The 27,340-nt window shown below is 41.3% G+C and overlaps 2 protein-coding genes across 2 annotated transcripts in view; both read left to right on the forward strand.

Moving 5' to 3' along the window:
- Nucleotides 1-27,340, forward strand: part of LOC134755915 (nuclear speckle splicing regulatory protein 1) — a 283,664-nt gene that overhangs the window by 202,215 nt on the left and 54,109 nt on the right. The window lies entirely within an intron of this gene.
- LOC134755872 (exostosin-1) lies at nt 5,676-21,468 on the forward strand. The gene is made up of 9 exons (XM_063692509.1): nt 5,676-6,587; nt 6,679-6,880; nt 8,413-8,532; nt 9,135-9,317; nt 9,683-9,817; nt 10,448-10,569; nt 12,382-12,562; nt 18,005-18,237; nt 19,612-21,468. The coding sequence occupies exons 1-9, from the start codon at nt 5,713-5,715 to the stop codon at nt 19,790-19,792; spliced, it is 2,232 nt and encodes a 743-aa protein (XP_063548579.1). The 5' UTR covers nt 5,676-5,712; the 3' UTR covers nt 19,793-21,468.

Raw genomic sequence — 27,340 nt, forward strand, 5'->3', positions numbered from 1 at the left:
AATCGAGTGGCTTCTAGAGCGTAATAAGGAGTTCTCCGAAAATACTATGGGGTTTAGGAAATGTAAATCATGCTTAGATAATTTAAGCGTCCTAGTTACTAGGATTCAAATTGGCTTCGCAAAAGGATCATCAACTTTGGGCTGCTTTTTAGATATTGACAGTGCCTACAATAATATTGATAATACAGTGCTAATTTCTACTCTGGACTCACTAAAAGTAGGACGTAGAGTATGCAACTACCTTTGGAATTTTTTGAAGCATAGATACCTCAAAATACAATTAGATGATTTAGTTATAGAAAGATCGACAGGTCGCGGTTTAGCCCAAGGGGACCCGCTATCGCCATTACTATTTAACATAGCCACTATGAAGATCTGTAAAATCCTTGAGAAGGAGATATTCATTTCACAATATGCTGATGATTACGTTCTTTATTGCCATTGTAAAAACCCTGCTGAGGGAGAAGTTAGAATCCAGCAGGCTTTAGATAAGATACAGACTTTATTTTTAGACATAGGTCTAGAGATTTCTCAGAGTAAAAGTAAAGTTTGTTTGTTTAAAAGGGGGTTTAAAAAAGATAACATTTCTATTAATATTAACAACCAAGTACTAGAAGTTGTGGATACCGTTAAATACTTGGGCCTTTGGCTTGACCGAGGCTTGCGATGGGGGAAACACATAAATGAAATAAAAGTTAAGGTTATTAAATTTATAAATACATTTAAAGTGTTAGCGGGAGCGGGATGGGGAGTGCACCAAGTTCATTTAAGGCGTCTGTACATTGCAATGATAAGAAGTAGGCTTGATTATGCAAGTTTTTTATATGGAAACAGCGCTGCAACTAATTTAGCTAGGTTAGACACACTACAAAACACTTGCTTACGAATAATAGGAGGGTTTATAAAAAGTACGCCTATCCATGTGATGGAATCAGAACTGAGTTTACCTCCGCTAGCAATTCGGAGACGGTATCTTGCAGGTAAAATGTTGTTAAAATCTAAATCTCTATGTACAAATTCCCTACCAGGACTTCTGACGGATTTGAAAAACTCTTTTGATTACCTTTACTGGCGTAACAAAACCAAACCGTTACTTGGACTTGTATTTAACGAGTTTAAGGACACCCCGGTATACTGTAGTAACCAGTTAGAAATGTTTTCACTCGATACCTGGGTTACTAATATAGATTTAAGTAACTGTCTAATATCAAATGTTGATAAAATCGATAAAGCTAAACGTAAGTACGACGGTTCTCAGTTACGAAGTATATGCAATTCAATGCTTACAGACACTTATCATGAGTATTATAAGATATTTACAGACGGATCTAAAACAGATATTGGTAGTGGAGCAGCGTTCTTAGATTGGCAAACCGGAGAAGTAATTAAACTACACATCAAGAACAATATTTCGATAATGGCTATTGAAATGATCGCAATTGCAGAGTCACTATCATATATTGACAGCATCAATAGTCATAATAAATTTGTAATTTTAACGGATTCAAAATGCACTCTTCAACATTTGAACCGCTGTACTTACGTCTTTAGGGGCATTCCAGTAGCTTACACAATAATTCGTCTAATACTTAAACTCTGCGCTGCCAAAAAGAAAGTTATTTTACAGTGGATTCCCTCCCACTGCGGTGTTGTGGGGAACGAGGTGGTGGATCGGTTGGCTAGGGAAGCAACCGAAATGGGTGACAATTGCCATAATGTTCCTTGGTTTTCTGATGTTCTGTTTAAGGTCAAAAATATGTGCTTTGACATGTGGTCCGAATATTTTGACGAAAGATCTCGCACAAAGGGCATATGGTATAAAACGATCCAACCCACACTCCCTCGTGCTCCATGGTTCTCTTTCTGTAGGATGAACAGGCAGAATTTAATTGTTGCTCTTAGATTGCGATCTGGCCACATTCCTTTAAATAGCTATGCGTTTATGATGCGTAAAGTTGACTCGCCCAAATGTAATTTATGCGGAGTAGTCGAAGACGTGTTTCATGTTACAATGGAATGTCGCCGAGGTGCTGCGCAGCGTCGACTGCTTAATGTCAGGTGCTATGACCTCGGCAGGGTCAATAGTATCCTGGCTTGTCCAGCCTCAGAAGAGGCTGGGCTTCTTTATAATATGGTCAAAGACATCATTCAACTTAGAAATAGTGAAAGTTAGTCTGTGTAGTTTTTTTTTTAGAGAGCCACTATGAGGGTGGCATTTGTTTAAAACTTAAAACCCTCTATAAATAAATAAAGATTAAAAAAAAAAAAAAAGACTCCACATTACACACTATTTTGACGTATATGTGGCAAGATAAATAATAATTATATTATATAAAGCGGCTATATTTTACGGTTCTAACAAAACAAAATGGAAAAATAGCTCGTATGATGCCATAGATAACTAGCAGTTAAGCTCGATCAGCTGATGCTTTTCCGCCATCTTGGCGAGAACCAAACTGCGAAATCGCCGTGAAGTTTGCGAGTGTGGAGTCATACGTCAACGTCGCTCATGAATCTAGTATAACTGGATCGGTCATGAGGAGTGGGGGAAAATGACCGAACGGGATAGTCTTATGTATCTTTCAGTAGGAGTAGCAGAGAAAGCGCTGTTATTGTTTGTCCTTGTCATAGTTTCACTTTTCCACCGCTGCCACAACCGAGGTTGTGGCAAACAAATAAGTACGTGACATGTCATGTTTGTTCGTTGCTTGTTTAATTATCGTTGTTTTGTATGAAATTGTGCTTTCTTTTATGAAACATAGTGATGGTTAGCGTTTTGAATGCTTGAACTTTGATAAAATACTGGTGAATTGTTCTGTAATCGGCTGTAATAGCCGCTCTGAGCAAAAATATGAGATCATAACCTTTCACACGTAAGTACGGTATTTTACACCTTCCTCTTAACGCAATATGTGAGAATAACATCGTAAAATTACGTTACACTCAAAGCAATGTAGAATCAAACGATTTCAATAAAAATATCACAATTATTTACGCAAATTAACAAAACATTATTTGTTAAATTATCCGCCCAAATTACGTAGGTAGGTAGGAGTCTGAGGTCAGCCATTTTTAAACTTCTTCTTAATTTAGCTGCATAACAATCATGTTAGGGATACCAGATGAAAATATCATAATTTTATGGGTAATTTTGACCTCGAAGTTTTTTCGTACTTCTAATTCCAAAAAATAAATAAACAAATGTTGTGAAGATTAAATGTGGTGTACATTAATTGGTGTGATTGCGATTTGTGATTTCTTTAAATTAAAACCCATAATACATTTTATTTTACGTTTTATTTACTAAACATGTTTAGTTTTGTACCACCTGCGCGAATTATAGGAGGTATTTCATTATTTATACGCCTAAAAAGGTCGGCCCATTGACATTTTATTTAACAATTTTTTAATACCGTCAAACAAGCTAACTTTGCCTCCAGGGTAATCGCCCCAACGTGATATCAAATATTGGGGTAATTTTTACCAATATGGTATCCCCACGTTTATGACGTCATCTATGTCTATCCCTTACGGGCGCACGCGTATAGCTGGTCTATATAATGCTAGGTCTATGACGTCGCTACATGTTCTCTCCGCGAAGTCGCGCCGCGATTCACGCACATTGTCTGGAGGGTCTTAACACACCATCGCACCGCACCAAGGTCATTGTGCGACGCACCCATAAGTAAGAGCAAGCAAGCGATATCTCTTTCTCGCTCTTACTTATGGTTGCGTCGCACAATGACCTTGGTGCTGTGCGATGGTGTGGTATACACATCATAGCACCGCACCGCACCCACATTTTGCGACGCACCCGTACGTCGCACAGTGACCTTGGTACGCCTTGGCGCGGTGCGATGCGATGGTGCGTTACGACTTTTATTCTGACATATTTATTCTTTGTATTTATTTAAAGCATTTTAAAGACATAATTGGTCTTCCGGTTCGAGCGCCATCTTGATAGTTAGCATCGTGATTAATTACTTTGTTTTTTGCTTATTAATATTGTTTAAAGTGTAATATTGATAGCTTATTATACAGTAAACTAATGTGGTAGTGTGCAGTGAATGGAGAATTAATTTTGAAGCGCGTTTAACCACCATCTTGGAGTCAACGGCCGGTAGTCCACGTGCTTCTTGTAAAGACTAGCTATCGATTTACAAGAGCTAACAAATCACCGTACACTGTCTTGTACAACCGTACAATTTTTGTCGTTTGTAAACCTCTCAATACCTTGATACTGGCGAAATAGTCCCACTGGGCTGAAGCCATAATTTTAAAAGAAGAAGAAGAAGAAGACATAATTGGATCAAGGAAAATAAATAAATAAATATTATACATTCTCCTACTTCGTTACTGGTTATTTACCAGTGCAATGTTTATTTCAAGTGTTCTCTAAAGTGTATGTTTTAAAATTGAACATGGAAAAGGGATCGGTATTCGGAAATTCATTAAAAATGTAAGTCGGCGTTAAAAACATTTACACCCCTTCAGAAAAGTTCTGGGTTTTGTTATGGTATATTATGCCCTATCTAAAAAATTATACATAAATATAAATCTGTTTTGCAACTTATAAACGTAAAGATTTTTATCTTTCCTTAGGTATGTCATCAGTATACCATTTTTAGGGTTCCGTACCCAAAGGGTAAAAACGGGACCCTATTACTAAGACTCCGCTGTCCGTCTGTCTGTCTGTCACCAGGCTGTATCTCATGAACCGTGATAGCTAGACAGTTGAAATTTTCACAGATGATGTACTTCTGTTGCTGCTATAACAACAAATACTAAAAAGTACGGAACCCTCGGTGCGCGAGTCCGACTCGCACTTGGCCGGTTTTTTTATTTTATTTACTCGTTTATTTCCTGTATTTGAGTGAAAAGTGAAAACAAGGAACTCTTTAATTTGCTAATGTGTTTCTTATGTTGTTGGTTAGTTATTTTACGTTGTTTTTTATTTTTACGTTTTTGATAAAATAAGATTGTGCAAGCATTAGGGTGGATAATACTTTTTCACCACACCAGCTGGTAAAGGCTCTCTTGATTGTTCAAAAACTGATAAGAAAATGGCATTTTATTCACATGTGAGGCAAAGTAATCAAAAGCAAATTTTGAGTTGTTTTCTTAGGTTTGCTGGTAGAATTGACTTTTAAAATTAAATGATGATTTAAAAAAAGGAGTGTACAGGTTTTTAAAGGGTCGGCAACGCGCGTGTAATATCTCCGGTGTTGAAGGCGCCCATAGGCTACGGTAACTGCTTACCATCAGGCTGGCCGTATGCTTGATTGCCACTGACGTGGTATAATAATAATAATAATAAATATTTATAACATTAATTTTGAATTGATTTGCTTTGATTTTGTTTGATATTTTACAGTTAGTATTTTCCTTGTGATGGTGTGGTGATAAATTTATTGTTTCACTTGGTGGCAAAATTTGTTTATCCCTCGTGCCTTGAAACCCTCGCAATGCTCAAGATTCCATTTTTTAACCACTCTACGCTTGTGGTTCAATTTTGGAATTTTTTGCTTGCTCGGGTATCAATATTAGCATGAGAGGTTAAACAACAACTTTGCCCCCTTGTAAAACAAATAACTATTTCTTGCAGGCATTACAATTGGCAACAATAAGGTCTCATGGAAATTTGAGGATGATCTTATCAGTATGCCTTGTAAATAGAATATTAGAAACCTAATTTCAACTTTATTGCTTGCTATGGTTGATAAAATGCAGGCAAAGAAGCGATATATGACACTTGTTATATCATGTGCATTTTTAGTATATTTCTACTTCAGCAGTCAACATATAAAATCAGATGCAGCTCAAAGCAGTTATTTGGACCAGCTGCCCTCATATGCTACATTAGATGAACTGTCAGAGATGCCTTCAAGAGAACAGAGAAGACCACATTCTGCACCAAGGCCTTGTCGCATGGAAACCTGTTTTGATTTTACAAAGTGTGGAACTGATCCTAAAATTTATGTCTACCCTACTGATGGGCCTGTTAGTGCATCATATCGAAAAGTATTATCAGTTATAAGAGAATCTCAGTATGCAACAAGGGATCCAAATGAAGCATGTCTGTTTTTGCCAGCTGTGGACACACTGGATGCTGACCCACTGTCTCCAGAACATGCTCCTGATGTCGCAGCGCGCCTGTCAAGGCTTCCATATTGGAATACTGGTCGTAACCATTTGATATTTAACTTATATGCTGGTACTTGGCCTGATTATTCAGAAAGTGGTTTGGGCTTTGAGTCTGGTGAAGCCATACTGGCACGCGCTAGTGCATCTGAGTCGATTTTTCGTGAAGGATTTGATATTTCTCTACCATTATTCCATAAGGAACATCCTGAACATGGTGGAGCGCCCGCCGCAGCCACAGCCAATCCCTTCCCGGCAATGAGACAACATTTACTGGCATTTAAGGGTAAACGTTATGTGCATGGAATAGGCAGTGAAACAAGAAATTCCTTGTGGCATCTACATGATGGTAATAACATGGTTTTGGTTACAACTTGCCGACATGGAAAATCATGGAAACATTTAAGGGATGAACGATGTGATGAAGATAATCGAGAATATGATAAGTAAGTTTGTCTACTTCATCTTTACTAAATATGTCTATTGCCAGCTCCAAATTTTCTAAAACAATGAATTTATGAACCCTGAATGTTTTAGATTTGATTATGAACAGCTGTTGGCAAATTCCACATTCTGCCTGGTGGCTCGCGGGAGACGTCTGGGCTCGTATCGCTTCCTGGAGTCTCTGGCTGCGGGTTGCGTGCCGGTGCTGCTGAGCAACGGCTGGCGGTTGCCGTTCGACGAGCGCATCGACTGGCGCCGCGCCGTCATCTGGGCCGACGAGCGCCTACTTCTGCAGGTAATTGAAAATGAAAACATTCTCTATAAATAATTTTTAAGAAAAAAAAACCGACTTCAATGGGGGCCGCTGAAAGTTCACTTATTGTTGATGGTGCACTCTTAGATTCCAGACAATGAAATGAAAAAGACAGCATCTGTTGCCTAATTATGTAGAAAAGGAGGTAAAACCACCCACTTTACTAGTAGCATTTCGTTTTTGTAAGGGTCGCAGTTCTAACCTAACCTAACCTACTTTTCTGATAGCATTTCGTTTCTGTAAGGGTCACAGCTCTAACCTAACCAACTTTTCTGATAGCAGTTCTGTTCTGTGAGAATCGCAGTTCAAAACCCAACCACCCACCTAACCCACTTTTCTAGTAGCATTTCCGGGTCCGGGTCTTGGTCCGGATCAGAGTCCGAGTCCGTGTCCGGCTGTCCAAGTTTGGCTCAGAGTTCGGTCCGGGTCCGGGTCCGTGTTGGGGTCCATGTTCAGACCCAGGTCCGGGTCCAAGTCCGGGTCCAAGTTTAGGTCTGGGTCCATAAGGAAGAGAACAAATCGCCAAACGTGAACTATGTGTCATTGAAGAGTTCCATTCTGATCATTATCAGCAGTTTCCACTTCATCAAATGTCACTTTTTTAAATGTAAATGCTGGATTTGTTGATGAAAATACAAAAATCACTATATGTATGCCTTTCACATTTGAGGAGTTCCCTCGGTTCCTCATGGATCCCATCATCAGAACTCGAGCTAGACAAAAATGTTTCTTGAAAACCTAACTTGCTTAACAAACATAACGAAGAAGACAAATCGCCAAACGTGAACTATGCGTCATTGAAGAGTTCCGTTTTGATCATCATCAGCAGTTCCACTTCATCAAATGTCACTTTTTAAAATGGAAGTGCTGGATTTGTTTATAAAAATACAAAAATCACTATATGTATGCCTTTCACATTTGAGGAGTTCCCTCGATTCCTCATGGATCCCATCATCAGAACTCGAGCTTGACAAAAATGTTTCTTGAAAACCTAACTTGCTTAACAAACATAACGAAGAGGACAAATCGCCAAACGTGAACTATGCGTCATTGAAGAGTTCCGTTCTGATCATCATCAGCAGTTCCACTTCATCAAATGTCACTTTTTTAAATGTAAGCGCTTGATTTGTTGATGAAAATACTAAAATCACTATATGTATGCCTTTAACATTTGAGGAGTTCCCTCGATTCCTCATGGATCCCATCATCAGAACTGCTTTTTGACAAAAACGGGACCAATCTGTATGTATATACTTACAATCAAAAAAGGAATTTTCAAAATCGGTCCAGAAATGACGGGAGTTATAGAGTAACAAACATTAAAAAAAAAAAATTAACAACCGAACTGAGAACCTCCTCCTTTGAAATCTTGAAGTCGGTTAAAAATCACGGACGATTGCCTTGCCAACCCTAGGTTTTTGATGAATTGATAGCTAGAAGTGACAAAAGTAGGAGGAACTCCACTAACATTTTATTTTATAGCAATTAATAATTTTGTGTATTTGTGGTGGTAGGTGCCAGAACTGGTGCGGTCGGTGTCTCCCGAGCGCATCCTCGCGCTGCGGCAGCAAACACAATTATTATGGGAGCAATATTTTTCCTCCATTGAAAAAATTGCCTTCACAACAATAGAAGTAAGTATTTCCTGGGTATTTTCTCTTCGTTTATTAAATTTATCTTTATCTTGAGGCATTTTAAAAGTTTTCTTTATAAAAAAAACCTGTTATGCACATGCCTATGACTATCAGGTGGGTTCCACAATACATAGAACGAACATCCTCGCGAGGATATTTACGACTTCACGCCTTTGAACACGTGCCTCGCCTCGCCTCGCCTCGCCTGAGGCATATTCGCCGGCATGTGTTTTTTTATAGGCAGGTTGATTTTTTATTGACCTGTTGCTACAACAACATACATACAGTTACATAAAGTTGCACGAAATATTTATATTATATCTTTATAATATAATATATCTTGAAATATTACATTATTTACGACTATTTCTTCCACGTAAAACAAAAAACTATGGAAGCGACATAAGCCTGAATTACTATGAAAACCGATGTCGCCAACACCTAAATATTCTATAGTATTTTGTTTTGTGTGATATCTTCTATGGTTTTCATAGTGGCGCCGAGTTTTTACTTACTCAAGTGTGTTTGCAACTTGAGTGGCATACCACTAGGGACAGACAGTACCGTTACAACATTATTATCAGTTTGATCTATTTCGTCAGATAATATTTGAGCGAGTGCTGATGGTGCGCACGTCGCGGCAGCGCGAGGCCCTCGTATGGAACAGCTGGCCGGGCGCGCTGGGGTCGCCGGCCACGTACGGGGACTCGCGCGCGCAATTGCCGCGCGCCGCGCCCGCCCCGCCTGCACCCCGCCTCGCCCCCGCCCCGCCCCAGCCGCTCCAGGTACACACACGTACGGGGACTCGCGCGCGCAGCTAAATTTGTATTAAAATTGTACATTCCACTACGTCACGCACATACAAATGATTTTTTTTCACACAAACGTGACGTAATAGAATGGACATTTTGGGACATATTACAGGAATGAGCGACGCAGCCGTTAGTGTGGTACAGCAGCACGACTGCTACTTTTGGTGACTCGCGCTAGAAGCTTCCTTGTAAGTCACGCCCGTTCGCCCGGCGGCTAACCTATATGCGCCGCTCTAGGCAGATACCTAAATTCTACATGAGAGAGTACTTACTTGACGAATTACATTTAATATCTTTTTTGCCATTCAATTTAAACTAATAAATGATTTGTTTAACAGGCGCCCGATGTGCCGCACGCCGCGCCACCATCCACGCCGGGCACGTCGTTCACCGCGCTGCTGTACGTGCAGGCCACGTCGCCCGCGCTGCACCGCCTGCTGGCCAGCATTGCGGCCAGCGAGCACGCGGAGAAGGTAATGTACCGACATACGACACGCCTCTAGTACTTACATACCGTCCGTATATAAATGTCTGCACTGTGCGTACTATTATAGCTCTTTGTCTACTATAATTAACTACTAAAGGAAACGTACGACATAGTTCCTCTCAGACTTTTTGGGCCCGCAAGTAATTAAGATTGTATCGTCATTAATTCTCGCTTTAAATACTAACATATTTAACATCCCCATAATGTAGCTTGTTCTATAAAACTAGTCCCGTTCCTGCAGTATTGAGATGAAGTTAGGTACTTTAGCTCGAGCGATGATCCTTTGATTAGAAGTAATATATAATGAGTGTGTAACAGGTGGTAATCGTGTGGGACAGCGACCGCGCCGCGCCGTCCCTGAAGGCGCTGCCGCGCGCCGCGGGCGACCCGCGCGACCCTCTGCCCGTGCTCGTCATAGATGCTACTACTCACTATCCTGGGTAATATATATAATGAGTGTGTAACAGGTGGTAATCGTGTGGGACAGCGACCGCGCCGCGCCGTCCCTGAAGGCGCTGCCGCGCGCCGCGGGCGACCCGCGCGACCCTCTGCCCGTGCTCCTCATAGATGCTACTATTCACTATCCTGGGTAATATATATAATGAGTGTGTGACAGGTGGTACTCGTGTGGGACAGCGACCGCGCCGCGCCGTCCCTGAAGGCGCTGCCGCGCGCCGCGGGCGACCCGCGCGACCCTCTGCCCGTGCTCGTCATAGATGCTACTACTCACTATCCTGGGTAATATATATAATGAGTGTGTAACAGGTGGTAATCGTGTGGGACAGCGACCGCGCCGCGCCGTCCCTGAAGGCGCTGCCGCGCGCCGCGGGCGACCCGCGCGACCCTCTGCCCGTGCTCCTCATAGATGCTACTATTCACTATCCTGGGTAATATATATAATGAGTGTGTGACAGGTGGTACTCGTGTGGGACAGCGACCGCGCCGCGCCGTCCCTGAAGGCGCTGCCGCGCGCCGCGGGCGACCCGCGCGACCCTCTGCCCGTGCTCGTCATAGATGCTACTACTCACTATCCTGGGTAATATATATAATGAGTGTGTAACAGGTGGTAATCGTGTGGGACAGCGACCGCGCCGCGCCGTCCCTGAAGGCGCTGCCGCGCGCCGCGGGCGACCCGCGCGACCCTCTGCCCGTGCTCCTCATAGATGCTACTATTCACTATCCTGGGTAATATATATAATGAGTGTGTGACAGGTGGTACTCGTGTGGGACAGCGACCGCGCCGCGCCGTCCCTGAAGGCGCTGCCGCGCGCCGCGGGCGACCCGCGCGACTCTCTGCCCGTGCTCCTCATAGATGCTACTACTCACTATCCTGGGTAATATATATAATGAGTGTGTAACAGGTGGTAATCGTGTGGGACAGCGACCGCGCCGCGCCGTCCTTGAAGGCGATGCCGCGCGTCCCGGGCGACCCGCGTGACCCTCTGCCCGTGCTCCTCATAGATGCTACTACTCACTATCCTGGGTAATATATATAATGAGTGTGTAACAGGTGGTAATCGTGTAGGACAGCGACCGCGCCGAGCCGTCCCTGAAGGCGCTGCCGCGCGCCGCGGGCGACCCGCGCGACCCTCTGCCCGTGCTCCTCATAGATGCTACTATTCACTATCCTGGGTAATATATATAATGAGTGTGTAACAGGTGGTACTCGTGTGTGACAGCGACCGCGCCGCGCCGTCCCTGAAGGCGCTGCCGCGCGCCGCGGGCGACCCGCGCGACTCTCTGCCCGTGCTCCTCATAGATGCTACTACTCACTATCCTGGGTAATATATATAATGAGTGTGTAACAGGTGGTAATCGTGTGGGACAGCGACCGCGCCGCGCCGTCCCTGAAGGCGCTGCCGCGCGCCGCGGGCGACCCGCGCGACTCTCTGCCCGTGCTCCTCATAGATGCTACTACTCACTATCCTGGGTAATATATATAATGAGTGTGTAACAGGTGGTAATCGTGTGGGACAGCGACCGCGCCGCGCCGTCCTTGAAGGCGATGCCGCGCGTCCCGGGCGACCCGCGTGACCCTCTGCCCGTGCTCCTCATAGATGCTACTACTCACTATCCTGGGTATATATAATGAGTGTGTAACAGGTGGTAATCGTGTGGGACAGAGACCGCGCCGCGCCGTCCCTGAAGGCGCTGCTGCGCGCCGCGGGCGACCCACGCGACTCTCTGCCCGTGCTCGTCATAGATGCTACTACTCACTATCCTGGGTGACTAATCATTCAAACAGTTCTTTTATCAGCAGTAACTAAAAGAGTTAGGAGGGAAAATATTTACCTGATAAGTACTCCCTCAGTAGACGTATGTACTCTCCCTCACTATGCCAACGTATATGTCGATATGGTAACTTGTGTAATCGAGACATAGTCCTTCTTCTTGGGTGTGAAGCTCTATTTCGAACCGCTTTCTCTGGTGTCATGTGATCACCTATCTTGCTTGGTGGTAGGGTTAAATTTTGACTAGCAACAATAGTAAGCTTTAGGTGTACATCTGTAGGAAACCAAGGCTAATGCAATATTTTGTTGCGTCTACCAGGGAGGGCGTGTCGGCGCGCTGGCAGCCGCTGTGGGCGGTGCCGACGGCGGCGGTGTTCTCCCTCGACGGCGACGCGCCGCTGCTAGCCGAGGAGCTGGACTTCGCCTTCCGCGTGTGGAAGGAGTTCCCGGAGCGCATCGTCGGCTACCCGTCGCGCTCACACTTCTGGGATGAGGCTAAGGTGCGTTATTTACCCATTTAGAACCTTCACAGTATTGTAATAGAGTCCGACAGTCTAGCAGACAATTTTTACTTAGTATTCCGCGTGTGAATGGAATCTCCGGAGAGTTTAAGCTATTATTTTGCAGATTTTGAACCTTCCCAGTGTTTAAATAGAGTTCAAAAGCCGCAAAATAATAGCTTAAACTCTCCGGAGATTCCATTTACACGCGATTCTGTACTTACTGGGTGATGCGCTGCTTCTGGCTGTTTAACTCGACATGCGTTAGGGTATCCTACGCTTTTAAATTTCGAGGATGAGGCTTTGGTCATACTTACAATGTTTACCGATTTTAAACCAAATCTCGCCTGACGATATTAAATTAGTATAATTATTATTAATAAATTTAGTTTTTCCTAGTTCAGTATATAAAGAGTATTGCATTGTATATAATAAGTATTTATATTTAGAATATTAATTAGTGGTAACATGTTGTAAAATTTAGTGCTACCCACCAATTATGTGTTAACCTGTTGCCATTGGTGGGAACCTATAATTGGCTTTCTGTTATTTAAATGTACAATTACATGTGTTTGTGTGTGTTTTACATGTGTTTTGTTGTTATGTACGATTAATAGTTGTTGGTTCTCCTAATAATAAATAAATAACAGGCAGCCACAGCTAGCCCATACAACCATTTTCGGTCGCCGTTACGACACGGTGTAGACACATCTTGCGTCGACACCGTCTTTTCCGGTCACAAAACCGGTCGCAGTGTGGTCGCCGTTACGTCGTCGTTACCAGAATGGGGAAGGCTCGACACAGACACGACACACACAGACGACAGAGATTTTGAATCCCAAAATCATTCGTTAAATCGTTCGTTTTGTTCGTTTCAAATGGGAACTGTCAGATGGAAAAATCTATACATATAATAAAGCAGAAGAGGGTCGAAAGTCTGTACATGGAAGATATTCGAAAAAAAAATTCTGGGGATACTTAGAATCGATAACAAAACACGTTCCAACAGTTTTTAGATTTTTTGTCTGTTTATCTGTTTGTCTGTTTATTTGACCGCGCATCAAATGAAAACGGCTGAACAGATTTTGATGCAAACTAATCTGTCGAAAAAAGCCAAGGCCAGGTTATAGGCTATAAAAATTTGAGAAATTTTATCCCTAAGGGGGTTAAAAATGGGGTGAAAGTTTGTATGGGGTTCAAGATTTATTTTAAGCTAGCAATTTGAAACTTCGTAAAAAAATTATATTATTTAATTACAAGAAAACTAATTTTAGCGTTTTTGAAAATTCATCCCCTAAGGAGGTGAATTAGAGGTTGAAAGTTTGTATGGAGATCAAATTTTTTTTCGAGTGCGTTCCTTCAATCTTTGTATATGGGCATATTATTATAATACAGGAAAAGTGATTTCAGCGTTTTCAAGAAAGTTTTGAAAGTTTGAATCCATTACAAATGCTTTGAAACTTCTTAGAAAGGTATAATAGACGATTACAAAAAAAGTAATTTCGACGTTTTTGGCAATTTTGAGGGGTTAAATTGCCAAAAACGTCGAAATTACTTTTGGTTGAAAAAGGGATGAAAGTTTGTCTTGGGGTGCAAATTATTTTAAGCTAGGAACTTGAACCTTTTGCAAAAAGGTATTATATTAAAAAAAATACTTTAAGGGTTTGAAAAAATTCATCCCCCAGGGTGGTGAAAAAGGGGTTAAAAACTTTATCTCGATAACTATATCATTTAAGCTACTAGGCCAAATTAGGTACCGTTTTTGTATAAATCAGGTATGCCGAATTCATTTATGATATCAAAATGACACCATTCCGGAGTGAAAACACAAAAAATATGAAAAAAAATTACTTTTTTAAATTCCTCTTCACGTTTAAACCGCTGAACCAATTTAGTTTAAATTTGGTATAGAGATAGTTTGAGTCCCAGGGAAGAGCATAGGATAGTCTTAATCTCAAGCATCGTCCCCTAAGGGTGTGAAAAGGGAAATGGAAATTGGTATGGGATTCGATAACTGCTGAACCGATTTAGATACATTTTGGTATAGAGATAGTTTGAGTCCCGTAGAAGAACATAGGGTAGTTTTTATCCCAAAAAAATTACCTTAGACTGAAAGGGAAGGTGTGATATTGTAGGGGGAATCAATAACCGCCTGAACTGATTTACATGAAATCTACGTAAGTATACGTCTTTTGATTTAGTTGAAAATGATACTAAACGACTTAGAACCTAATCTTAAACATCCCCACCCCCCCTACATCAAAAATCTGGGTAGCTCCACTTCTTAAATACATCTTAGGAACACCAGGATTAATTCTGCCAAAGGAAATCTATTATTCAGAGAACGCCGTATTTGACATTTCTATCGCTTGAGCACACTCGACTAATTGAGTAAGGTTGCACCTGAATCTTATAGCGCTTTTTCTTCAAATATGTGCTACGACTATCAAGTACCCTGTCAAACTAACAGATGGCGCTGAAATTAGTACGTTGTGACTATTCATGTCACAACGTACTGTGTACTGGTGTACGCCACCGAGGAAGAATTTTGCCAAATTAACTCTAAGTTTAGAAGAGGGGGGGTACGGATATCAACTTTTTTTTTTAAATTGAACAAAAAATTAATTGCCACACATTGCACAGTGCCATCTTTTGGGGAACTGAGTAAACATTAAGTAATCAAGTATTTATAGATACATAGTGGTAAAATCAACACGCATATCCACACGCGTTTAATTGCATAGGTAATTATTTAAAATTATTAATTTTCTCCATCATGAATTATACCTAATCGTAATTATATCGCATCCATATTCATACTTTAAGCTCTTAAGACGAAAGTGGAGGACCCTCCTCGCGAAATCACCTTTTCGTACAACTGTTAGTCCTCATTTTTCTCTCTTGATATTAACATTATTCAAAATATTTTGATACAATTAGTTGTCACAACCACAGCTATGCCCCGTGTACGTTTGTGTTTTTGGAATTTTTAATTACTTATTATAAAAGTTAGAAGCATTAAAAAATTTGCATGAAACCTGTTTTTCGCTCCTAATTTTTACAATAATCAAAAAATAAAAATAAAAATTAATGTAGAAAACGTAGCGTTTAGCGTTTAAACATACATCAAATTATGTACCTAAAAATATTTTCATAATGACAGAGGAAAATGGAGACTGCGTTTGTATGGAGAAGCGGCCGCGCCCTTTCCTCTTAATAATGGCCACGAAGGTGGGTACTTTAAAAAAAAACATTTTTCTATGTCGTTTGCGGAGTAATTGTCAAACGATAAACGATTTGGGACTTATACGCGTTACTATCGCGAAAAAAATCGAATCTTTCGCGAAAGTCTCGCAACGCATTGAGGCTACAAGGGGCACGGTCTCAGGAGTCTGAGAAAGACCACGGTGAGAGACTCAGTGGCGCTCTAGCCAGGTAGGTCGCTTCGATTTCGGCTGAAACGGCAAGCCAGCGCGAGTCTCGATTGTGACCCCAACGACATCGTACGCAATACATTATGTAGGCGTAGATCCTGACGGAGTGTGGCGCCGGAGAAGCCGTGTTCATCCCGCGCATCCCCCTCATCCCGAGCAACTTCCCGTACCGCTTCAAGGGCCTACAGGTCCCCGTGAGCGTCTGCTTCGCCATGACAAATCGAATTCCACGCAGGCGAAGCCGCGGGCACAGCTAGTACTTAAATAAAAATAAGTGACGTACATTAAAACGCCATCGCTAAAGAGGATTAACAAGCATTTATTTGCATTTATAGGGCTTAAATTACTGTGGGAAATTAAACTGCTCGAGTGATTTGATTAACTAAGTGTAATTTTATCAACCGCCACCACATTATTTTAGTTTAGCCAAAAATTAAATTAGTTACTTCTCAGTGCATGTGATGCATTTTTAGTACTCCGATGCGTATACTATACTTAAATAGTAAAAATAACGCTTTACATACTACTAAACTTGTTAATTATGATGTAATAAATATGGTTTAAGGCCGTTCCACCGGTTTGCCGCTGTCACTGTCACATTTCGCAAGAAAGAACTTAAAACACGTATTTACCAAATTTCAACTAAATCGGTTCAGCGGTTTAACCGTAAAGAGGAGTTTTATAAAAAATCATTTTTTTAAATTTTGTTTTTACTTAGGAATGGTGTCAATGTTGATACCATAAATGAATTCATCACCCCCGATTTATACTAAAACGTTACCAAACCCGGCCTAGCAAAGTCCAAACAAAGCTACGAAGTTAAAAATTGTGTTCCTAGCATTTCCCTCTATACCTTCTTATTGCTTGGCCTAAATGAGTTTTGGCCTATTTTAATATAAGTATCTAATGCCCTTTTACCAAGTTTCAACTTCCTAGCTTAAAATAAAACTTGTACCACTTATGTGCCACTTTCAATGAAAATGGTACTTATTGTCGGTTGTCAATAAGGCGCTATTTCCATACAGCTGCAATTTGAAATCAACCTTATTGACAAGCGACAATGTGGTACCTTTTGGTTGAAAATGTCACACATAAACTTACATTCCCTTTTTATAACCCCCTTAGGGCCCTTAGGGGTTGAATTTTTAAGAACGTTGAAATAACTTTTTTGTAATCTTATATAATAATGCCTTTCTAAGAAGTTTCATAGCATTTGTAATTAATTAAAACTTTCAACCCCCTTTTAACTCTTTTAGGGATATGAATATTTAAAAACGTTGAAATTACTTTTCTTGTATTCTAATAAGTAATATGCCTTTATACAAAGATTCAAGTCTAGCACTCAAACAATACAAACTGATTTCAACCCCTTTTTCTCCACCTTGGGGGACGATTTTCAAAACTACTGAAATTAGTTTCTTCTATATTAATAAAATATCTTTATTCTTTATATTTTTTAATATTCCCACTTATTTGTAAAATGTTGACAAGCGTTTATATGGTTATCATTATATATAGGTATATCATCATTTGGATTGCTCATGATGACTTACTAGCATTACGAGCACACGAGACACTAATGGTACAGTTTGACAAACCTTGGTTTTCAAGAGGTATTTTATATTGTCATTTGCTGTCACAATGTTTCGAAACAGTTCGGTGACCGTTACGACACATTGTGTACAGATTTGGTCACAAACTGAACGCAGTGCACACAATGTTTCGACACCTTGTTACCGGAATGTGTAGACACGGCGACCACACTTAGTTACTGAAACAATTCTGGTCACATTGTGTGCACACTGTTACCACACTAAGTAACCAAAACTGACCACAGTCGCAAAGTGTAGTAACTGTTACGACACCGTTTCGACACATCTGACATTTAGTTACTACTTTGATGATTCTGCGACCGGAATGGTTATATGGGTGGAAACAGCTCTTTAACCGCATTCCAAAAAAAGCTGTTAATTCGGCTGCCCGATAACCGGTCGTTATCTGTATACAGAACGCATGGGGCTACAGCAGCAAATGGGGCGGCGCGTACTCGCTCGTGCTCCCGGGCGCCGCGCTCGTGCACCGCGCGTGGCTCGCCGCCTACAGCACCGCGCCGCCCGCGCTGCGCCACGCCGTGCGCCAGGCGCGCAACTGCGAGGACATCCTGCTCAACTGCCTCGTGGCGCACTACACGCGCCGCCCGCCGCTCAAGCTGGCGCAGCGGCGCCGCTACAAGCACCACCGGTACAGGTGACTGCCGTGCTACCTACTCCCTACAACTGCAGGACATCCTGCTCGACTGCCTCGTGGCGCACTACACGCGCCGCCCGCCGCTCAAGCTGGCGCAGCGGCGCCGCTACAAGCACCACCGGTACAGGTGACTGCCGTACTACCTACTCCCTACAACTGCAGGACATCCTGCTCGACTGCCTCGTGGCGCACTACACGCGCCGCCCGCCGCTCAAGCTGGCGCAGCGGCGCCGCTACAAGCACCACCGGTACAGGTGACTGCCGTACTACCTACTCCCTACAACTGCAGGACATCCTGCTCGACTGCCTCGTGGCGCACTACACGCGCCGCCCGCCGCTCAAGCTGGCGCAGCGGCGCCGCTACAAGCACCACCGGTACAGGTGACTGCCGTACTACCTACTCCCTACAACTGCAGGACATCCTGCTCGACTGCCTCGTGGCGCACTACACGCGCCGCCCGCCGCTCAAGCTGGCGCAGCGGCGCCGCTACAAGCACCACCGGTACAGGTGACTGCCGTACTACCTACTCCCTACAACTGCAGGACATCCTGCTCGACTGCCTCGTGGCGCACTACACGCGCCGCCCGCCGCTCAAGCTGGCGCAGCGGCGCCGCTACAAGCACCACCGGTACAGGTGACTGCCGTACTACCTACTCCCTACAACTGCAGGACATCCTGCTCGACTGCCTCGTGGCGCACTACACGCGCCGCCCGCCGCTCAAGCTGGCGCAGCGGCGCCGCTACAAGCACCACCGGTACAGGTGACTGCCGTACTACCTACTCCCTACAACTGCAGGACATCCTGCTCGACTGCCTCGTGGCGCACTACACGCGCCGCCCGCCGCTCAAGCTGGCGCAGCGGCGCCGCTACAAGCACCACCGGTACAGGTGACTGCCGTGCTACCTACCAGTGTTGGTCTAACGTTAATTGAAATTAACCATTAATCAGTACCGATACCGTAAGCCGTAACGGACGGTTGCAGTTTACGGTTCAATTTGTACTGGTTAATGGTTAATTGCATTAACGTTTCGGCCAACACTGCTACCTACTCCCTACAACTATTGAACTTTACTTCCTAGGTAATAACAACCACCAAAAGCAATTGCTAAAAGAAACATTATCGAAACCAATCCCTCCCTAAGCTAAAGCAGTGCTAAAGCAGATTATGCTAGCTAGCAAAGCTATTAACCTGTTATCACATTGTACAGCAGTGACGGCCAAAGTGGCCAAATATATCAGAACATATCCTTATTGCTATGTGAACAAAGATGTGTTACTACGATGTATTGTATTAGGCCACTTTAACCGTCACTATCTTCATGACCATACATCGGCCCTGATGTGCTAAAGTCCACATTCCTCGCAGGTCCTCGTGGAGCGACCCGGAGCACTTCGTGCAGCGGCAGTCCTGCCTGAACACGTTCGCGGCGGCGTGGGGCTACATGCCGCTCGTGCGCTCCGTGCTGCGGCTCGACCCCATACTCTTCAAGGACCCCGTCTCCACGCTCAGGAAGAAATATAGGAAGATGGAGCTGGTCGCTTCGTAAATAGGTTTCCAGTAATATACCGCGGGCCAGGACCAGAAACAGATTTGCATGACCAATCGCCTCCCGGGCGAAAACTCGTATAGTGGTTAACGGCTATGTATGATGAACTTTCGTGAACGTCAGCTGCCGCTCCGTTGGTGGGTTGAGGAATCAGCAGTGTATAAAAAAAATTTGTCATCGTCACCCGCTTGATACTTTGTCAGATGCTCAGATGATAGTTTAGATGCTATTGTGAATACACAAAATCGTCAACCGATTGTATCGCTGTGGAAAGACCGTCAGCTGGTCACATGAACATGTAAAAAAAAACATCTTTTCAGTCATCGACGTCATCTCCTCCCGTTTGATACTTTGTCAGATGATAGTTTAGATGCTATTGTTAATAAATCAAATCGTCAGCCTGTTGTATCGCGGTGGAAACACCGTGTTACGCGTTTCGGTGGCTGCCATTCCTCAACCCACCAACGAGGGTTCATCATACATAGCCGTTAACCGCTATACGAGTTTTCGCCCAGGGGGCGATGACTGACGAAATTTGCGCCTGGCTCGCGGTCTATAAGCTTGATCTCGTGACTTGTACTTGTATTTATGGAGCGCATATTCTTCGAAAGTATGCTTAACCCTTTTCCAGGCCGCATCAATCTACAAGGTTTTCCTAAAAAATCTTTTTATCATCGTTACTCAGGTGTCAATTGTCAGCGTGGTGAAATAGTCCCCCGGCTTAGGGGATATAACCAAAGTAACCAAACGAAGACGCCTTGTCTATAATTTTCTGTACAAAAAGGTCCGTCGATTTTTGCGGGGGAGGGGTACGTCAAATAACGTTCGTGCGTGTACGTAACGTAAAAAATAGTCATGTTAGATAAACGTCAGTCCATACATTGTGTATGACTGACCGCCTATTTTCGACAGAGGGAAACGCCAGTTAAGGCGCTTCGCGCAAGTTTTGGCCAAAAACTGTTACTTTTTAGAGCTTATAACTTCTAAATGAGTCAACCAAAAATTATGAAAAAAATATATATGCATCTTCACTCTATGGACAACAATCGCAACATTTGACTTTTTTCCTAAAATTTGTAGTTTCACCGAAAAAAAAATAACACGACAGGCCGTTTTGCGGCTAACTTTGCTTATAACTTCTAAACGGCTTAATCGATTAAAATTATTTTTAAACTAACAAACATGTTTTAACAGGTTCTACAAATGCAACATAGCTTTTCTTAATCAAAAAATATTTTCTTAAGAAATCGAACGTTTTTCCACATTTCATGCGTATGCAGCCTGAACATGGCGTGGCCGGCAGTCGTGTGCCAGCTTTGAGACGAGGAGGCTGTGTCGCTCGTCGCTCCGTGCCTTCCTTGCACTATGTTCGCTTATGCACAAGCAAAGTGCTATAATATCGGAGTTATTGTGGCCAAAGAATAAATAACTGCAGAGCGCTGATTTGGTTGCGACGCGCATTAGCGAGCGCAACACGGTATTTTGCGGTCTATTACAATGAATGTAATGATAATATCCGTATATATTATACTATAATATACGTATGTTTGAGAAAACTTCATTTGAAATAAATAAATAAATGTTTTCTAACCGACATATTATAATGTCATTCAAGTTTTACGTTTTGAATAATGTTCCATTCCATCTCGAAACAATAAATAATTGATTTAACATAAGCTACCTATTACGTTGTATGTATGTATGTTAAAAAACATTGTTTTTGTAGTTTCAAAATAATTTTAATCGATTAAGAACTAGCAAAACGGCCTATCGTATTTTTATTTACGGAAAAACTTACTATTAAGTTTATTGTAGGTTTAGTTAATAGTGTTAAATAGTTTAATTGTAGTTATGTCTGTAAATTTTCCATGGGTGATCCTTGCCTGTTAATAAACGTTTTATTATTTTATTATTATTTGTATCTCCTTCTGCATTTCAGTAATTATTTCATTGGGTCAACTTGGTGTATTATGTCTTCTAAATGGGTAAACAAAAAATTATGAAAAAAATATATATGAATCTTCATTTATTGTTCAACAATTATAAAATTAAACTTATTTCCTGATATTTATAGTTTTACCGTAATAAAAATAATAAAACAGGCCATTTTGCGGCTAACTTTGGTTATTTTTACTAAACGGCTAAATCAATTAAAATTATTTTTAAACTAACAATAATGTTTTAATAGCTGACGGTCTTTCCACCGCGATACAACCGGCCGACGATTTGTTTTATTAACAATATCATCTAAACTACCATCTGACAAAGTTAAGCCGAGATAAAACCGGCTGACCATTTTTTTAATTCACAATAGCATCTAAACTATCATCTGACACAGTATCAAGCGGGAGGCGATAACAATTTTTTTTGCGTGTTTCGGTGGCTGCCATTTCTCAACCCATCAACGGAGCGGCAGCTGACGTCCACAGGGGTTCATCATACATAGCCGTTAACCACTAAAAAAATAAATGACTGCAAAGCGCTGATTTGGTTGTGGCGCGCTTGTAATAAAAACCGGCCAAGTGCGAGTCGGAGTCGCGTTACAAGGGTGTTCCGTATATTACTCAAATTAAACAATTTATTTTTTATGTGAAACGTGCGTGAAATGTCTTTAACAAACCCGTAGGGGTTGGATCAAAAACTAAATAATTAAGTCCGACTCACGCTTGACTGCTCATTTCTAATAAGTTTTCTTGTGATCTATAGGTAAAGATCTATTTTGTGTATTTTTTTCAAAATTTTATACCCAGTAGTTTCGGAGATAAAGGGGGGGAATGCTCATTTTTTGCCTATTTTCGTGAATAACTTCTAAACAATTTAAAAATGCTTGTTGCTAGGCCTATTTGAATAAAGAATATATTGAATTGAATTGAATTGAATTGACTGTTTATCTTAAAATTATAAAAAATATACATTTGAGATTCTCACAATGAGCTCTTTCATTTGATATGTAACACGGTAGTTTAAAATTTTTTTTTTATTAATTTTCTCTTTTACCCCCCAAAAGTGGCCCCCGTGTTTAAAATTAATTTGTTTACGTTACATGTCCGTCTTTGGGTCACAAACTTACATATATACACCAAATTTCAACTTAATTGGTTCAGTCGTTTCCGAGAAAATAGGCTGTGACAGACGGACAGACAGACAGACGCACGAGTGATCCTATAAGGGTTCCGTTTTTTCCTTTTGAGGTACGGAACCCTAATAATGATGATATTCCCACGTAATGATTGAGAAAACTTCGAACTTCGAAAAATAACACATTTGTAGTAGTTTATGAAGCTAGTAGGTACTTTAATTTTATAAGTTAACTATTAATGGCATTATTTATATTTATTTATTACGGATAAAAAAAAAACTGTATAAAATAAACGCACTGTACGCCTCAATTTAGTACATACCAAGCTTTAGCTATAAATCTTAATCCGTCGATTTGACTTAGGTATTTATTTGTAAGAAACAGATAAAACACAAATTAACTAATTGAGGCTTGTAAAGTATAATGCATAAGAGGATATATTTTTATTATAATTTACGACCTCCACTACACGCATGATCTACACATACTCAAACAACAAAATATCTGCAAAAGATACACAAATACGAGGTATAGCGCCAATTGCCGCGCGCCTCTGGGCTGTAGGTTATTCTTTGAACCTCGTTCCGCCGCAGTCGCCGCACCGAGACGAAATTCACGTACGATCGCAGTGAGCGGGGTGCGGGTACAGAGACGCTGAGACGCTCAAGGCCAAATCAGCGAGAATCGTCTTAATGGCTACTCCGTTTGGTTATATCCTCTAAGTCCCCCTTATTCTGACTACTCGAAAATTGATTGATTTATAGTCAAATTAACTTAACTTATATGCCCGCGTAACGCCCTCTTTGAGTGCGATGTTATGCTAATGTCATGTCGCATTATTGTTCGTTTACGGGACAACCTGTATATGCAAAAGTAGGTATTGATTGTTTACTTACTTTACCTATCTGTCAAACTATCCATAGTGTTCATTATCTAAATGTTACTAGTTAATGTAAGTATCTGTCATATCACTAGACCAAATAAATGTAGAAGACGAAAGAAACCTACTAATTTTAACACTTTCATTTCCCTCTACCTATATCCTGTTTTTACTACGAATTCATGGATACTTTAGAGTATTTTGCGTACTGGTCAGTATTTATGCCGTTATATCCGACAAAAGGCTCGGTAGTTAAAGACGCTATAGACAAAAAAAGTTAAGCAAAGCTCCTTTTTTCTGGTATCGAAATATGGTATGGTATAACTGCGGATACACACGCACATGCATCCATAATTCCATACTACTAACTGCCATAGAAGTAGGTCAAAATGATAGTGTTATTCATTGCAATGTGTGAAATGACGAATCAGTCGTAGTAGCAGCCTTAACCTGTTGTACGTCACATGTCAAAACAACCTGTCATATCATTCGCCTACCAAGTTGTCGCAACGGAGCAAAGGTTAGCAATTTCTTCACAAAATGAAGGTTTCTTTGACAATATACACATTAATAATCTATGGGTTGTGATTGCTAGTGCAACTGAGGAACGGACCTACGATTTTGCTGTTAAAATAAAAGTACAATATTTGTAGGTCTCAAATCTTAGGTTCCGCTGGGGCAACGGTAGGAAAATGATGACATCTTTTATACAGGTGATTTTGCTGTCTTGACAGGTGAATAGGAGATACTTTAGTCTCAGGCGATGCCGCTTGGGGTCGGCTCCCCAGGTTCAATCTACGCTATATTTCTTGAATTTCGCCCTGTTCTTAGCAACTAGGGCAAGTTATATATCATTTTCGTGTAATTTAGAGGCGAGGAATTCATTTTTGAACTAATTATTATACCCTCTCATACAAAAAAATTAAAACACACACACACACACCGTTGCCAGGGAGGTTTTGGGATTATACTGAGCAACTTTGTCTATGGGACCAATCCCGAAATCGCGGAAAAAAATTGGCTGTTGCATACATTTTGGCTGGTCCATTTTCTACGGGAGGGAAAAATTTTTTTTCGCGATTTCAGGGTTGGTCCCATAGCAAAGGTTGCTCAGTATAATCCCAAAACCTCCCTGGCAACGGGAATGCACTTATTTTTTAGCCACCCTGATGTGTAACTTGCCCTAGCTGCTAAGAACAGGAAGAAATATAGCATATATTGGACCTGGGGAGCTGGCCCTTCCCCCCCCCCCCCACCCCTTTTTGGGGGGTATACACGGTACGATCTCGTGGCTACCGGGCCAAGTCAGCTTTGTTTGACCTAAGGAACAATCGTGCCAAGCGGCATCGCCTGAGACAAAAGTGCATATAATCATTGCGCTTACTTACCCTACTAAAGGTGAATTGAATGTAGGTCATACTTATACTTTGCTTATCCTCTACTATAATACAATTTGTATGAAATTCAAATCGAAGGGGTTGACATTTTTAATTATTTCTATGTGGACAAAGTCGTGAAGGGGGACTATAGTTAAGTACATATCTGTATTTTTTTCCAGTTACTCAACAATACGAAAAATCGGTCTAAATGGGTTTCATTGAAGGGATAATAGGAATATATAAATACAGGGTGACCTTAGCCATTGGACAAACCCTAAAATCCCACGTAGGGTTACTTCTCAGGAATGCTCTAACGTTAATGTTTTTTTAATTAAAACAAAAGCGTTTTTGACAACTTGTTCGAAAATGTGCGGCTCAGAGATGATGACATCTGTCAAAAGTCTGAATCTTATTAATGTCATAAATAAAAAAGGTAATAGATAAGGTCGAAGAAGGTATACTATTTATTACCTCAGGAGCTATTAAAGCCTGACCATTAATATATGATCATTGTCAAGAGGGCGCTGTTCTTTCTCATGTATACGGTGACAGTTCAGGATAGTATGAAAAAATTAGTTCCAGTGAAATTCCGCAACATGGCGCGTGATCATATATTCCTGGTCAGGCTTTAACACATACAGGCTGCTCCTAAGTAAAAAATCGTAATTTGTTAATTTCTTCGTAACCGCTATACTGGTTGTATGATACTTGGCATACTGATTCTAAATACCCTAACGCATATGTACATTTCGGCTTTGTCCAATGGCTAAGGACACCCTGTATATGTTCGACACTAGCAGTTTGTGCTTTACATTTTCGTAGAGCAATTTAGCGAACCGGAACTAATAAAACTTAGCTGACTCATTCACAGGTCAATTGGTTACATTACAACATATAAAAGTATAGAAGTAAGCTTTGCAGAACGTAGTCATTAACGCTCTTATTGTTACACGCTACTAAATTACGGTACCAACGTTAAAAATGCGGCCGCGTTTATATGAATAAATCGTCGATCCATCCATTAAAAAGAGAAGTTAGTAGAGTTAGACCAAGCTAAGTTGGCAACGATTTTGATAGCCCAGACTGTGCGTTTAAATAACACTTGCACAGTGTTGGCTATCGAAATCGCTGCCAACTTAGCTTGGTCTAACTCTAGCAAACTGGTGTTTTTCGACGATTGCGTGGCGGCGGCGGTTCTATGCAAGATGTATTATCTATATATATAAATGCGTGTGTCCTGACTGACTAACTGTATAAGTGTACAAGAGATGACAAGCGATTTTGAGAAATTCAACCCCCAAGGGAGTTAAAAAGGGAGTGAAAGTTTGTATGAGGTTCAAGTTTTATTTAAAGCTAGGAATTCAAAACTTCGTAAAAACGTATTTTATTAAAATGCAAGTACAATAATTTCAGCGTATTTGAAAATTCATCTTCTAGGGGGGTGAAAAGGGGATTGAAAGTTTATATGGGGATCAATTTTTTTTTTTTAGTGCGGAACCCAAAGGCACTATATTACAACCCAAGAAAAGTATCTAATATCACCGTTTCTAAAAATTCCTCCCCTAAGGGAGGCTTTGTAACTGTAACGGGAACGATTTAAGTACGAGTAACGGGAACGTAGGAAGACAAATACCTATTAGAGAGTAAGAAAACTAATATCAGTGCTTTTCAAGATTAATCCCCTGATAAGGATTAAATAGGGGTTTAATTTAGAGGTGTTTCGGAAAATACTAAATCCACGCGAACGAAGTCGTGGGGCAACAGTTAGTACAGGTGTTGGGTGGTATCTATGTTGTGTTATACCAAAGATAGATATAACTCTGTAATAGATGGATACAGTCTAAGGAAAAAAACGTGCCTCGAAAATCACGAAAATTTGATTCTCGGTCAGATGGCGCCACTAGTTTTGGCCTACACTCGTATAGAGGGCGTTGACTGTTTCGTTTGTTATTTATAATTTTAACGCATACCAGTGAAAGAACATGGGTCAAAATCATATAAAAATAATTAATGCAAATAAAAAAAATCATTTATCCATATTTAAATATATTTTATCGTATTTTTATAAATATTTATTTTTAGTTTTAAAGTGTGTCGACAGATGGCAGTGAATTTACTGGGGTTACAAAATTTACTATGACAGTACCGCTCTAGTATAAGTTACTCTATGGTTATACCTACTACATGTATTGCACATTGCACGTGCACAC

This window comes from Cydia strobilella, chromosome 3 (assembly GCF_947568885.1).
Source record: "Cydia strobilella chromosome 3, ilCydStro3.1, whole genome shotgun sequence".
Lineage (NCBI taxonomy): Eukaryota > Metazoa > Arthropoda > Insecta > Lepidoptera > Tortricidae > Cydia > Cydia strobilella.